This window comes from Crocuta crocuta, unplaced genomic scaffold (assembly GCF_008692635.1).
Source record: "Crocuta crocuta isolate KB4526 unplaced genomic scaffold, BGI_CrCroc_1.0 scaffold39, whole genome shotgun sequence".
Lineage (NCBI taxonomy): Eukaryota > Metazoa > Chordata > Mammalia > Carnivora > Hyaenidae > Crocuta > Crocuta crocuta.
The window spans coordinates 443,295-459,194 of NW_027533334.1; the positions used below are offsets into that span (position 1 = coordinate 443,295).

At 39.6% G+C, this 15,900-nt stretch overlaps 1 protein-coding gene across 1 annotated transcript in view; it reads left to right on the top strand.

Moving 5' to 3' along the window:
• The window catches only part of LOC144218361 (uncharacterized), a 138,052-nt gene that overhangs the window by 109,889 nt on the left and 12,263 nt on the right, over positions 1-15,900 (top strand). Inside the window, exon 5 of the mRNA XM_077748220.1 lies at positions 5,966-6,041. Coding sequence (XP_077604346.1) covers positions 5,966-6,041 — 76 coding nt within the window. The remainder of the gene's footprint in view (positions 1-5,965; positions 6,042-15,900) is intronic.

Here is a 15,900-nt window from a genome sequence, read left to right on the forward strand (position 1 = left end):
ATTTAATTTAAATTTACATCACTTTAAAAACTGTTGAAATAGCATAGTATATGCATCATCATTATTATAAACTCTTTATATATGGATTTAACTATACTTGTAGGAATGTCTATGTTCCATAAAGTTCAGTCTTCATCTGGTGCTATTTTTCTTTAAGAGTTTCCTTGATCATGGGCACCTGGATGGCTCAATTGTTTAAGTGTCCAACTCTTGATTTTGGCTCAGGTCATGATCTCACAGTTTCATGGGTTCAAGCCCCGCATTGTGCTCTGCACTGCCTCTGCAGAGCCTGTTTGGGATTCTCTCTCCTTCTCTGCCCCTTCCCTGCTTGCATTCTGTCTCTCTCAAAATAAATAAATGTAAAAAAGTTATTTAAAACAAAAGAGTTTCCTTGGTCAGGCAGAGATACAGACGGAAAGTACAACTGTCTTTAGCTTGGCTCAGAACAACGATGCTACCTGGGGAAGGCAGGCACTCCAGACACACAGGTGATAGGGATACAACTTTGAGGTCTAGCGTAATTTAGAATGCTGCTCCATGCAGATTTTTGAACAGATTAGGAGTTTGGAAATGAGGCACAAATATTGAATGAACCATGATGGTATTAAGTAACTGGTTACTGGCAACTCTACAGATCAGTAATCTCATGGAGACAACAGGGAAGTGCTATGAAATCTCCACTCTGATCCTGCTCCCATCTCACATTCAATACCACCAGTCACTGTAACTTTATAATTCATTGCATCTTTCTAATTTCCTTCCCCACTACTTCCACTCTAGATTCTCACTGGGGCACTTGGTGGCTCAGTCTGTTGAGTGTCTGACTATTGATTTCGGCTCAGGTCATGGGATTAAGCCCCACGTTGGGCTCTGTGCTGAGCATGGAGCCTGCTTAAGATTCTCTCTAAGCCAATCAATCAATCAGGCTGTCAGTAAGTCCTGTCCTGGAATATTTTTGATGAGGGAGCATGGGGCACACTGAGGGCAAAATACAGGCTAACAGCACCCCCATCCTCCAGGTAGAATATGGGTGATAGTCCTCCGACACTCCTGGCTACCCAAGAACAAAGGAAAGGGGTTTAAGTGCTTGGCATGGTAATATGGGAAACTAAGGCAAATGAAAAATTTAATTCCCTTATTGTTTGCAGTCCATTGACAAGTCTTGGAACTCAGCTGCCTCAGTGATGACACTTTGCCAGGGGCAAAAGAGAATCTTGTCATAACATTATCCTGACTCCTTCCCCAGGATGCTATGTCTACTTTAACATAAGCATTCCTTTAGAAATTTCTTTTATATCAATTGCCCCAAGATACATACTGGCAATCCTACTCTAGCTTATGGCCCATCCTCTGATATGTATCTAAAGGGTCTCACGACAGCTTTACCAAAAGGTAATAAATGACGTTTCCCTAGCAACTGTTAGCCCTTCAAGGTCCTGGAAACCTTGCTTCCAAAATAGGGGTTTACTCTGTCTCTAACACCCTTCCAGCCTGAGGGTATATAATCAGTTACCTGTTATGACCTCAATACAGCTCTTCTTCCCCATAGGTCCTCTCCCTGTACTTTAATAATATCACCTTCTTGCACCAAGAAGGCGCTGTCACCTCCAGACCACCCCGTGATCACCCCAAAATGTCATCATTTTAAGTTTCCAACAATGTTAACAAACCCATCATTTCTACACATATATCATAGCCTACTTAAAATTATTTTTCCCAACTGGATCTGAGTCTCCTTAGTTTGTGAATCAAGGATGTCTATGATCTGTCTCTAACACTAACTTTCCAGTCATCTCTTCTCTAGTCAGGCCCCAAGCTTTCTCCCAGCTTTGCCATTTCTGGATTATTACATGCACTTCACGTTCTCTGCCGCCTTTCCACATGTTCAAGTTTTGTCCTGCTCTTAATTCCAGGGCCATTTTCTCCATAATCATCCTTCTTCCTGTAAGTAAATATCATTCCTCTAACTCACAAACTTATGTCACATGTTATTTATGTATTTATGCTAACGTATTAAAGGGGAGGAAAAAACTGTCCTCTAGCCATCATATATTGTCCAGCTTGGGGAAGTAAACTTGCCAAAGATCAGTTGGTTAACAAGAGAAAACAAGCAGAAGTTTATTAACATTAGCATCACAAATCTACACAAGCTTGGGTTTATTTATTTTTTTAATAGTTTATTGTCAGGTTGGTTTCCATATAACACCCAGTGCTCATCCCCACGAGTGCCTTCCTCCATGCCCATCACCCCTGCTTCCCCTCTCCCCCAGTCCCCTCAGCCCTCAGTTTGTTCTCAGCATTCAAAAGTCTCTCATGGTTTGCCTCCCTCCCTCTCCCCGACTATTTTTCCCCTTCTTCTCCTCCATGGTCCTCTGTTAAGTTCCTCCTAATCCACCTATATGTGTAAACATATGGTATCTGTCCTTCTCTGCCTGAATTATTTCGCTCAGCGTAACACCCTCAAGTTCCATCCATGTTGCTACACATGGCCAGATTTCATTCTTTCTCATTGCCATGGAGTACTCCATTGCATAGATGAACCATATCTTCTTGATCCATTCATCAGTTGATGGACGCTTAGCCTCTTTCCATGTTTTGGCTATTGTTGAGAGTGCTGCTATGAACATTGGGGTACATGTGCCCCTATGCATCAGCACTCCTGTGTCCCTTCGGTTAATTCCTAGCAGTGCTATTGCTGGGTCATAGGGGAGTTCTATTGTTAATTTTTTGAGGAACCTCCCCACTGTTTTCCAGAGGGGCTGCACCAGTTTACATTCCCACCAACAGTGTAGGAGGGTGCCCGTTTCTCCACATCCTTGCCAGCATCTAGAGTCTCCTGAATTGTTCATTTCAGCCACTCTGACTGACGTGAGTTGGTATCTCAGTGTGGTTTTGATCTGTATTTCCCTGATGAGGAGGGATGCTAGCATCGTTTCATGTGTCGCTTGGCCATCTGGATGTCCTCTTTGGAGAAGTGTCTGTTGATGTCTTCTGCTCATTTCTTCACTGGATTGTTTGTTTTTCGGGTGTGGAGTTTGGTGAGTTCCTTGTAGATTTTGGATACTAGCCCTTTATCTGATATGTCATTTGCCACTATCTTTTCCCATTCCATCAGTTGCCTATTAGTTTTATGGATTGTTTCCTTTGCTGTGCAGAAGCTTTTAATCTTGATGAGGTCCCAATAGATCGGTTTTGCTCTTGTTTCCCTTGCCTTCGGGGATGTGTCAAGTAAGAAATTGCTGCAGTTGAGGTCAAGGAGGTTGTTTCCTGCTTTCTCCTCTAGGGTTTTGATGGTTTTCTGTCTTATGTTCAGGTCCCTTATCCATTTTGAGTTTTGTGTGTGTGTGTGTGTGTGTGTGTGTGTGTGTGTGGTGTAAGAAAATGATTTAGTTTCATTCTTCTGCATGTTTCTGTCCAGTTCTCCCAGCACCATCTGTTAAAGAGGCTGTCTTCTTTCCATTAGATACTCTTTCTGCTTTGTCAAAGATTAGTTGACCATACATTTGTGGGTCCAGCTCTGAGTTCTCAATTCTATTCCATTGGTCTATGTGTCTGTTTTTGTGCCAATACCATACTGTCTTGATGATGACAGCTTTGTAGTAGAGGCTAAAGTCTGGGATGGTGATGCCTCCCATTTTAGTTTTCTTCTTCAATATTACTTTGGCTATTTGGGGTCTTTTGTGGGGTCTTTTGTCCTAAATTTTAGGATAGTTTATTTTAAGCTAAACAAATGTAAAGGGTGTTGGAGCTTCTGGGCAAGGGAGGTAGTTCAGGGAAGGTGAGGAAGGAAAGTGTGGTAATGGAGAGTTGTTAGGTATGTTATACAGATTTAAGTCAGTGCCTTCCCCATTGATAAGAATTGTTAAGAACCCTCTTCCTTATACTGGAAAGGGAGACTTCTCTGCAAATGAAAATTTCTTCTACCAAAGGAAAACTTGGGTTCTATTTTTAGAGCTTTTCCTGCTTCTGCTGGTTTTCAGTGGCCTTTAGCTCAAAATAATCCATAGGCCAAAGGGGCATATTTTGGGGGGCATATTCTGGTACCCTTCGGGACATACCATTTATTACCATAGTAATTCATTCATTACAAAACATCTCCTATTTCTAACATATTGAGATTATCCTAACATAGATTAACCTTGGGAAATGTACACTTTCTGCCTCAGCAAGAAAGATGTTTTAAAGGGAGAGGAGACTAAAAAAAAAAAAATAAAGCCCACCTCTTTCAGAAGAGGCTGGGTAAGTGGCTGAGATGGAGTACACTCCAAACACCCACTCATTTCTATCTTCAGAGAAATGTACTTACAATCACTAAAAGCTGCTTTACTTAACAAATATTGGTGTAGCTGGGTGGCCCTATTTTCCTGGGAGAGGAAATAGAACAAAGCTATTTCTTAGTTTAAACTAAGAGCAGTCCCAGGATTGGGAAAGTTGGATCTGAGCCTAGGAGTTGACAGGTGCTCATTCCAATCCTGCCCCACTCCTGGGACTTTGGATGGGGTCAGGGATACGCCATCCCCAAAATATGCCTCTTTGGCATAAGGATTATTCTGAGCATCAGTAGAATTTTTGACAACCGAGTGGAAATTGCCTTTTTGTAAAGGATATTTACATTTATGAAGGAAATCTCTATTTGTAAAGGTGACCCCCTCAATATCTGGAAGAGAAGGTCACTCTAAATCTTGAGAAACTCTTCTCCTTGGAGAAGGATAACAACTTAAATCTGCATAACAAATCTGACCCTTTTTACTATACTTTCCCTGGTACTCTCCCATAACTGGCCTCCACTACAAAGCTTTCTTTTGTCTTTAACTGGAGATGCTATTTAAGTGATGGTTTGGGCCTTTTCAGGCAGTTTTACTTGGTTTTCTGGGTATCGCCCATATATATAGAAGGTATACATGTTATTAAACTTATTTTTTTTCTCCTGTTAGTCTTCTAATATAAAGGGCAGGGGGATCCTCAATCAGGAACCTAGCAAAGGTAGAAAGAAAATTATTATTCTTTCCCTACACTCCCCCATGGCCTGGGAAATAACTGTGCCAGTAGCGTAAAAAAAGGTTTTACAGAGACATTATCCCAATGCACCTGGCAGTGGTCTTAACATATGATGCAGCTTAGCCACTGGCCTCACCTTCCCAGGTGACCTTCGTTACCAGGAGCTTCAGGAGATGACAGGGTTTAGCATCACTGGAGACCTCAGGCTTTGCACATTGGAATTGCCAGTCTGAGGTACGTATTCATTTTCTAGGGCAGCACTGGGAGTCTGGCCCTGAGTGTTTGGCCCTAGGGCACCTCAGGAAAGGGGATTATTTTGGATTTGCTGCTACTTCTAATAGGTGAAGAGAGAAGTTCAATGCCATCATGGGATAAGATAACCTCTACCCCAATTACAATAATAAAACTCTTTGAGTAGACGGTTTGTCTCATTCAGAGAGGGCAATAGCACCTTGTACAGCAGCTATTAATTTTTACCAAATAGAAGTTACATAGTTGTGTTTTGGAAATTGATCTTTTCATGTCTTACATATGCAATTCATCTCCCTTGGACTTTTTTCTAAATAGAGTGTAAATGACAGACTGAGACTATGTAAATTTTCTGTTTGAGGATTTTAAAAACATTTTAACAGTAATTTAATTAAAAAAAGATTAACTCAATATATATAAAGAAGCATTCTACATACTAGAATAACAGTGAAGAAAAGCCACAGCAGCACAGGCTACGAAATATGCAATATATTCAGAGAAATGTTCACCATTCACATATGCAACTCCTACTTATTTAGTAAAGAAAAAAATTAGCAACTGCCTATCTACCCAATTCCCAGCTAGGCACAGGATGACACAAATCTGCCCTGAAGTTAGTAAATAAATAAGTTAAAGAAAACCAATATATAATGATAAATTGTGATGAACACCACAAAGAAAACAAATAAAATAAGTAGAAAATAACTCTTTCCTTTAGACTGATGAAGGAAGTTCTCCATGAAGATGTGGGGTTGCAACTGGGACCTGAAGGTGAAGAAATAATCATTTTTGAGGTTAGTCCAGATAGAGAAAACAGTACATTGAAGGCACCAAGGTGTAAGATGTACCTTCCAAATAGATCAATGTATTATAAGAGCATAGGCTATTACAGTGATAAAGATATTGAGTGTATTTCTTTCAACAAGTATCTACTATGTGAAAACAATGAATTGGAGATAAAATGAGGAGTACAGACATAAAAAGTTCCTGTCCTCCTGGAACTTAGAGTTAGGTGAGAAAAACTCCAAGTATGCATTTCAGGCATGATGAGGACCTTGAGATGGGTTAATCCAGACATAAGTTGCAAGTGGATTTTGATGAGGGAGCATGGGGCAAGCTGAGAGCAAAGTACAGGCTAACAGCACCCCCCCCCCATCCCCACCACCAGGTGGACTATGTGTGCTATTCCTCAGACACCCCTGGCTACCCAAGAACAGAGGAAAGGGGTTTAAGTGCTTCCCATGGCGACATGGGAAATTAAGTCAAACGAAAACTTAAATCCCCTTACTGCCTACAGCCCACAGACAAGTCCTTGAAACAGGCAGAGTGACCTCCCTCTAGGGGCTCAGCTGTCTCGATGATCACACTTTGCAAGGAGCAAAAGAGAATCTCAGCTTAACATCCCAACCTTGAGGATCGTGTAGGTCTATCTTAAAAGATAAAAATTTCTTTGGAAACTTCCTTTATCTCAATTCTCCCCAAGATAGATGCTGGCAATCGTACTCCAGGCTTATGGCCCCTGATATACACCTGAAGGGTCCCTTGACTGAGGTTTTACTAAATGGCAATAAATGGTGTTTCCCTAGCAACAGCGAGCCCCTCAAGGCCCTGGAATACTTGCCTCCAAAAATACCTTGGAGAATTTCTCTATACCTGACGCCCTCCCAACCTGAGGGTATATAATGTTACCTGTTAGGACTGCATTGCAGCTCTTCCTCCCCACAGGTCCTATCCCTGTGCTTTAATAAAATCACCTTTTTACACAGACATCCTCAAGAAGGGCCATTAGCTTCAGACCACCCCACCACCACCCCAAAACTTCCTCAGATTTTACCAGACCTAGAAGGAATGAGGGAGTCCTTTCTAAGGAAAGGAAAAGATTAGTGTCAACCTCAAAATAAAAAGCCACAATGAGAGGCAAGTGAGTGTTTATTTTGGGATTAAAGAGGAGCACAGCTTCAAGGAGAAGCTCAAATAGTGTCTAGCTTATTGGGTGAAAGCCAGGAGTTTTTATGAGGGGGGAAAAAAAGGAACATTCCATTAGTTGAAGAACAGAAACACTTTTTTTGGTGGATGCTAAGCTAAGCTACTCTGGGTATGTGTTGATTGAGTACTGGTTTTAGCTACCGGGTTCATCTTTAGAAGGTCCACAAGTATCAGTCTTGTGGTCAGAATGTCCATTCTCCTGCTGACTCCTATAACAATTGCCATTTTGTCTAGTCCAAAGGTTTGGGCTGAGTTTAAACAAAAGATGTATAAAGCTCTTTATCTGTAATGACTACTCTGGCTCTAAAATGGAGCCAAAAAGAGGGAAAAGCCCGGGTGCATTGGTATGGGTTCTCTGGAGGTGGATGTAGGTAGATTTGTTAATTTAGAGGAAACAATTTACAAGACTAAATGGGCAGTTCAGATTTGATGAGTGATAGAGGAGGTATTGGGACCTTGAATATAATAGAAAATTGAGAAATAGTCACGGCTGGCAAAATGAAGGAGTTGAAGTACATTTGTACCTGATGTGCCATTAGTTTTCACTGAAAACTTTTGCATAGGAATTAGCTTTTCTATTCTCGTCATCAAGTTACTATTTTATATTTAATCTCTCTCTTTTATCTCTGAAACTATGCTATTAATGCATTTTAGTTTTGGGTTGTTTTTCTTCCCCAAAATTGCTGTTAGTAATGCATTTGGGTTCCTCTCCTTTTTTTTTGTTTTCACTCAGATCTGATATTTCCTTGGGAGGAAAAATGGAGATTTTATGAAAACTAAAGTAGGTCACAAAAGAATTACACATTTCCCCCTAAGGCTTCTAAAATAATTTTGAACTCAGAACACTTGATTTTACTTTCTTATCCACAACCTTGGGCAAGCATGAGACCAAGAAAAGGCTGCAAAAGGAAAGAGCATCCCTTCACTTAAAAGCACACTTTGTGGAAAAGAGAGGCTAAAATATTTGTCTTTCTAGAACCTTTACCAAATGTTGTAAAGTCCATATGATTGCTAATCATGCTTTACCATGATATTCCTGGATTGCACTGTCAAAATACGTTGGTATTATCATTTCAAAAGTTGCTATTTTAAATACATTTTTATGAGATGATGAATGACCCCATCATCTAATGGACATATAATTATATAGAAGTTATATTAGCACAGCTAAATACAGCTTGTAGAAACAGTGTACAGAAATCCTGAGCCCCAAGTCTCACTCTCTTTGAAACTGTCCTACGTTCCCTGGCATACTTGGTTACTTTCTGTACTCAGCCCTTTAATACAGCAGTTATAATTACTGTTCACATACCCATTTCCTTTACTAAAATGAGTGACTCAAAGGCAGGGAATATTTATTATTTATTTTTCCAACCACAAGACTTAAGCTATAGTAGATGCACAAAAATATGCTTGTGCAGGAACAAATAGGAGTAAAGTTATTAATACATACTATAAAGGTTATCAAATATTGGACATTTTTTAAAGCTAATATACATTAAGCTTTAAAGGGGGATGTTCATTTAGAAATAACCACCCCCCACCCCGCAACTAAGCCAACACCCAAATACTCCCTTGGCCACTTTGACACCTAGTTCTTGTAAATGTTTCCCTTTCTTCCATGTATTCACTCTCATAATCCAGTGAGTCTAAGAAACACAGCCATGTTTAAACATCTGGGATTCATCAGGCTGATTCTGGTAATCAAAGTTCAGAAGATCAGTTCCAGATGTTGCCTAACTAAAGTTACATAAACATTGTTCACATTTTTAAATACAATCAGACCTAACTTCCCATATCTTGAAAGTAACTTAATTTGTTAGGTAGGAGTTATACTTTGCACTATTTTTTTAAATTAACTTTCAACTTAACACAGAGATAAGGCTGATAGATCTTCCCTAGAAGTGACTGAATATCAATAAAAATTCAAGATATATTTTTGGAAATTATACATTTAATTACATTAGCTCTAAGATTCATAAGACAGAAAGAAAAAGTAATACTGTCTGAGTGTCCATTATGTAGGGGAGGAAAAATAATTTTCCCTCTACTTTCTGGGTTCTTTGCTGGGCTGCACCACCCCCTATAATAAAGTACAGACTAACAAGAGAAAAACAGAGTTTAATAACACGTCTACCCCTCCTGTATATATGGGAGAGACCAAGGAAACCTGAGTAACTCCATGGAATGACTCAAAGTACCACCTAAATACCATCTAGAGCTAAAGACAAAAGATGTTAGGGGAGGCTATCAGGCACAGCAGAGTAAACAATGGTATGGTTGATAGGAGCTTCTAGAGATTTATTCATCCTCTTCCTGGTCCAGAAAGGGAGACACCCTTATCAATGGAGATTTTCATTATAAATTTCAATGTCTCTCACAAAACCATTACTTCCACCGGTTTCCTACTGCATCTGCTGTGCTTTAAAAATAACTAGCTCAAAATAATCTTTATGCCAAGGAGGCTTTTTTGGGGGGCAGCACACTGTGTTCTGCTTTCGTCCTGTCATTGAAACTTCCCCAATAACTTTCATAGAGATTGCTCCACATCTCATTGAAACAGTCTTTTAATCTTGAGAATAGGTAAGTTCAAAAACAATAAATTTTATTTACTTTTGAGAGAGAGACAGAGACAGAGAATGAGCAGGGGAAGGGCAGAGAGAGGGAGACACAGAATCCAAAGCAGGCTCCAGGCTCTGAGCTGTCAGCACAGAGCCCAACATGGGGTTTGAACCCACAAATTGTGAGATCATGACCTGAGCCAAAGTTGTAGCTGAGCCACACAGGCCCCCTGAGAATAGGGAAGTTCAATTAAACACTTGTGTTTCATTTCAGGAGGCTGTGTAACAGGTGGGCTTCCAAAAGTTAGGTCAATATAGTACAAGCAATCATGTACTTAATAAGAGGCATTTCTATGGGAAAGAAAAAAGATGAATGGTTAAAGCAAACTATAAACCAGCCTGAGTCATGAGGGGAGATGGTTTACAAGATTTTATTAGGAAGGACGATTTTTCTCTGCTGTTCAAGGACGATGTTTCTCTGTTAGTCCTTGCAGTTGGACTAAGAACCAAATTAATAGGGACAGATGAACAGGAGAAAATAAAATGTAGTTTCAGACATGAAATTCTACAGACAGTCAGGCGCATGAGGCTTATATCAGATTCTGATCTACAGAAGGAGGTAGGGGAGGGTGGCCGTTAACAGGAAGGCAAGAGGAGACATTTGGAAAACAAAGGTTACCCTATTATACAGGTAAGTTTTTAGATAAAGAGGAGTCTCTAGTAATAGCTCTCTCCCTAGCATAGGCAGGCAGCTGAGGGGCAGGTAAAGAGGTTTTCTTGAATCTGCTAGGTTTTGATTGCTTTTAACTCAAAATGACATTCATGCCAAGGTGGCCTATCTTGGGGCAAACTGCCCTTAGCCCCTATAGTTGCCTCCTCTGAAACTTATGTGAAGTTTCATACCATAAAAGTTGAGTTGGTAGATTATTTCATCTTGTTGAACTAGTCTTAGTCCTGATGTTCAGTTCAATTAAACTAATTTTAGGAAGTGATGATTCAGGTGTGTACTCAAAGACAGTCATATTATTCCAATAATTAGTTATTAATTAAGAGGCCTTTATATGGAAACAAAAGAAAAAACAATGGTTAGTAATTGAATCAAATTAGAAACCAATTTCTAAGTTCTGACGATTGCCAGTCAAGAAGATTTCTAGATGTCAAGCTTGAAGCATCTTTAGATAGAGTGAGAGCTGAGGGCTATTGTGATTTCACTGAAGTTTAAATCAAGCTGTTTGTATTTAGTTCGCAGGGCTTCAGGAAAAAAGGAAGTTTTTTTTTAATAGTTTATTGTCAAGTTGGTTTCCATATAACACCTAGTGCTCATCCCCACAAGTGCCCTCCTCCATGCCCATCTCCCCCCTTCCCCTCCCCCCCACACCCAACACCCCTCAGTTTATTCTCAGCATTCAAGAGTCTCTCATTGTTTGCCTCCCTCCCTCTCCCCTACTATTTTTCTCCCCTTCTTCTCCCCTACGGTCCTCCATTAAGTTCCTCCAAATACTCCTATATGTGTAAACATATGGTATCTGTCCTTCTCTGCCTGACTTATTTGCTCAGCATAACACCCTCAAGGTCCATCCATGTTGCTACACATGGCCAGATTTCATTCTTTCNATTTATGGTTTTCTGTCTCACGTTCAGATCCTTTATCCATTTTGAAGATTTTTTTTGTGTATGGTGTTAAAAAAAATGATTTAGTTTCATTCTTCTGCATGTTTCTGTCCAGTTCTCCCAGCACCATCTGTTAAAAAGGCTGTCTTTCTTCCATTGGATACTCTTTTCTGCTTTGTCAAAGATTAGTTGGCTGTATACTTTTGGGTCCAATTCCGAGTTCTCAATTCTAGTCCATTGGTCTATGTGTCTGGTTTTGTGCCAATACCATACCGCCTTGATGATTACAGCTTTGCAGTAGAGGCTAAAGTCTGGGATGGTGATACCTCTGGTTTTGGTTTTCTTCTTCAATATTACATTGGCTATTTGGGATCTTTTGTGGTTCCATACAAATTTTAGGATAGTTTGTTCTAGTTTTGAGAAGTATGCTGGTGAAATTTTGATTGGGATTTCATTGAAGGTGTAGATTGCTTTGGGTAGTAATGACATTTTAACTATATTTATTCTTCCAATCCATGAGCATGGAATGTTTTTCCGTTTCTTTGTGTCTTCTTCAAATTCCTTCATAAGTTTTCTATAATTCTCATCATACAGATCTCTTATATCTTTGGTTAGGTTTATTCCGAGGTATTTTATGTTTTTTTGTGCAGTTGTGAATGGGATCAGTTTCTTGATTTCTCTTTCTGTTGATTCATTGTTGGTATATAAAAATGCAACCAATTTCTGCACATTGATTTTGTACCCTGCAGCTTTGCTGAATTCTGGGATCAGTTCTAGTAGGCTTCTGGTGGAGTCTGTCGGGTTTTCGATGTAGAGTATCATGTTGTCTGTGAAAAGTGAAAGTTTGACTTCTTCTTTGCCAATTCTGATTCCTTTTATTTCCTTTTGTTGTCTGATGGCTGATGCTAGGACTTCCAGCACTATGTTAAACAACAGTGGCGAGAGTGGACATCCCTGTCATGCTCCTGATCTCAGGGGGGAAACCTCTCAGTTTTTCTCCATTGAGGATGATGGTAGCTGAGGGCTTCTCGTAGATGGCTTTTATGATGTTTAAGTAAGTTCCTTCTATCCCAACTTTCTCTAGAGTCTTTATTAAGCAGGGATGCTGTATTTTGTCAAATGCTTTTTCTGCATTTATCAACAGGATCATATGGGTTTTATCTTTTCTTTTGTTGATGTGATGTATCACATTGATTGATTTGCGAATATTGAACCAGCCCTGTAACCCAGGAATAAATCCCACTTGATCTTGGTGGATAATTCTTTTTATGTGCTGTTGAATTTGATTTGCAATTATCTTGTTGAGGATCTTTGCATCCGTATTTATCAGGGATATTGGCCTGTAGTTCTCTTTTTTTGCTGGGTCTCTGTCTGGCTTGGGAATCAAAGTGATGCTGGCTTCATAAAATGAGTCCGGAAGTTTCCTTTCGATTTCTATTTTTTGTAATAGTTTGAGAAGAATGGGTATTAATTCTGTTTTAAATGTCTGGTAGAATTCCCCAGGGAAGCCATCTGGCCCAGGGCTCTTATTTGTTGGGAGATTTTTGATAGCTGATTCAATTTCCTCACTAGTTATGGATCTGTTCAGTTTTTCTATCTCTTCCCGTGTGAATTTTGGTAGTGAGTGTGTGTTTAGGAATTTGTTCATTTCTTCTAATTTGTCCAATTTGTTGGCATATAGTTTTTCATAATATTCCCTGATAATTGCTTGTATTTCTGAGGGGTTGGTTGTAATCAGTTAATTTTTATTCATGCTCTCTCTTTTCTTTTTGAGAAGCCTGGCTAGAGGTTTGTCAATTTCGTTTCTTTTTTCAAAAAACCAACTCTTGGTGTCATTGATCTGTTCAATTGTTTCTTTGGTTTCTGTATTGTTTATTTCTGCCCTAATTTTTATTATTTCTATTCTTTTACTGGGTTTGGGGCACTCTTGTTCCTCTCCCTCTAGTTGCTTTAGGTGCACTGTTAGATTTTGCACTTGTGCTTTTTCTAATTTCTTGAAATAGGCCTGGAGTTCAATGTAGTTTCCTCTTAGGACTGCCTTTGCTGCATCCCATAGAGTTTGGATTGTTGTATTTTCATTTTCATTTGTTTCCATATATTTTTAAATTTCTTCTCTACTTGCCTGAGTGGCCCATTCATTCTTTTAGCAGGGTGTTCTTGAACCTCCGTGTTTTTGGAGGTTTTCCAGACTTCTTCATGTGATTGATTTCAAGTTTCATAATATTGTGATCTGAAAGTGTGCATGATATGATCTCAATTCTTTTATATTTATTGAGGGCTGCTTTATGTCCCAGTATGTGATCTCTCACTTGAGAAGAAAGTGAATTCCATAGCCTCAGGAAGTAGAGTTCTAAATATATTTGTCAAATCCATCTGGTCCAATGTGTCATTTAGTCCATTGTATCTTTATTGATTGTCTGTCTAGTTGATCTATCCATTGCTGTAAGTGGAGTATTAAAGTCCCCTGTTATTAGCATGTTCTTATCCATAGAAGTGTTTCTGTTTGTGATTGATTGTTTAATGTATTTAGGTGCTCTCATATTTGGTGCATATACATTTATAATTATTAGCTCTTTCTGTAAGATAGACCCTGTAATTATTATATAATGTCCTTCTTCATCCCTTGTTACTGTCTTTACTTTAAAGTCCAGTTTGTCTGATATAAGNTTTCAGTAGATAGGTCTGTCACCACTCTCATAGGTTTCCCTTTGTGTGTCAGGGCCATTTTATCCCTAGCTGCTTTCAGAATTCTCTCTTTGTCCTTATAATTTGCCAGTTTCACTATGATATGTCATGCAGAAGATCGATTCAAATTATGTCTGAGGGGAGTTCTCTGTGCCTCTTGGATTTCAACATCTGTTTCCTTCCCCAGACTGGGGAAGTTCTCAGCGATAATTTGTTCCAGGACTCCTTCAGCGCCTTTCCCTCTCTCTTCCTCTTCTGGAATTCCTATGATATGGATATTATTCCATTTGATTGTATCGCTGAGTTCTCGAACTCTTCTTTCATGTTCCTGGATCAGTTTGTCTCTTTTTGTCTCAATTTCTTCTTTTTCTATAATGGTGTCTTCTAAATCACTTATTCTCCTTTCTGCCTTTCAATCCATGCATTGGAGGCCTCCATTTTATTTTGCATCTCATTTATGGCTTTTTTTTAATTCAACACAACTATTTTTAAGCTCCATAGTCTTTGTAGCAATAGTTTCTCTGATGTCTTCCATGCCTTTTTCTAGCCCAGTGATTACTTTTATGACTTTTGTTCTAAATTCTTGTTCAGTTATTTTGCTTATATCTGTTTTGAGCAGTTCTTTAGCTGTCAGTTCTTCCTGGAATTTCTTTGGAGGAGAGCTCTTTCGTATTGTCATTTTGGTTAGCTTTCTATCTCTTGTTAGTTTTAAAAACTTGTTATGCACTCTGCACCTGTGAGTTCTGCTGTACCAAAGAAGGCTCTTTGACTGTCCAGGGCCTGTCCATTCAGAAAGTGTTCTTTGAATGGTATCTCTTGGTCTCTCATTGAAACCTGGGTTATTTTATTTTCCTACTCGTAGTGGTATTTGGGACTCTCCACCATGTGTACTTTGGCTTGTTTCTTGAGGTAGCCCTGGAGAAGAAAACAGACAGACAAACACACAGGGAACAAAGGCACACAAACGCACAGACAAATCCAGCAAACATGCAAACTGAAAGGGGAAATGAAAAAGTAAAGAGAAAAGAGGAAGGAGGGAAGGCAAATAATAGAAAATAAAAATACATAAAATCAAAAAGAAGAAAAGGAAAAAAGAAGAAACCCAATAGACAAAGAACAGTTTAAAGCATATAACTAGATTTCCCAGCTACAAGTAAATAGCCAGGTGTATGCAGTGCTGGTTGAAGAGCATAGAGAAAGAGAGAGATGACAGGGCGGGGATGAGGCAAAACTGGAAATGAAATGAGCAGGCAGAAGGGATAAGACGCTTTTTTCAAAGAGTGAAAGGGTGGCATATGGTTGGAGAAGAGGCAAAAGAAATGACGATGATGCTATCCAGAGAAACCACATAGTCTGATTACTCCAGAGAGAAAGAGATGAAAAGGTAGGTAGGTGTAGAATTTACATCTAGAGAATGGATTAAATGTGACTGTTTAAGCAAGCCAGTGACCAGAATTAATCAGGGCAGTTCATCCACGTTGGTCTTGCCCCGGCTCCAGTAAAAAATAAAATAAAATAATTGGGCAGCTCTCTAGCAGGAATGGGCGTGGTTTGGTCCAGTGAGTGCTGCGGGGGTCCTGCCTTGGTGGTTGTGGGGAGAAGAGTGGCGGCGCTCCAGTCCCTTCTTGAACCAAGCAATGCAACTCACTCTTTTGGGTGTGCAATCTCCCTGTGCCAGGGGCATAGCCAAGGTGGGCCGTGCTCTATATCCCAAGCCAGGTCTTGTTTTCAGATCTCAGTCTGTGTGCCCCATTAAATTGCCTGAAATATAAACTCACAGGTGAGTCCCTCAGAGCAGTTTCAAGCCTCT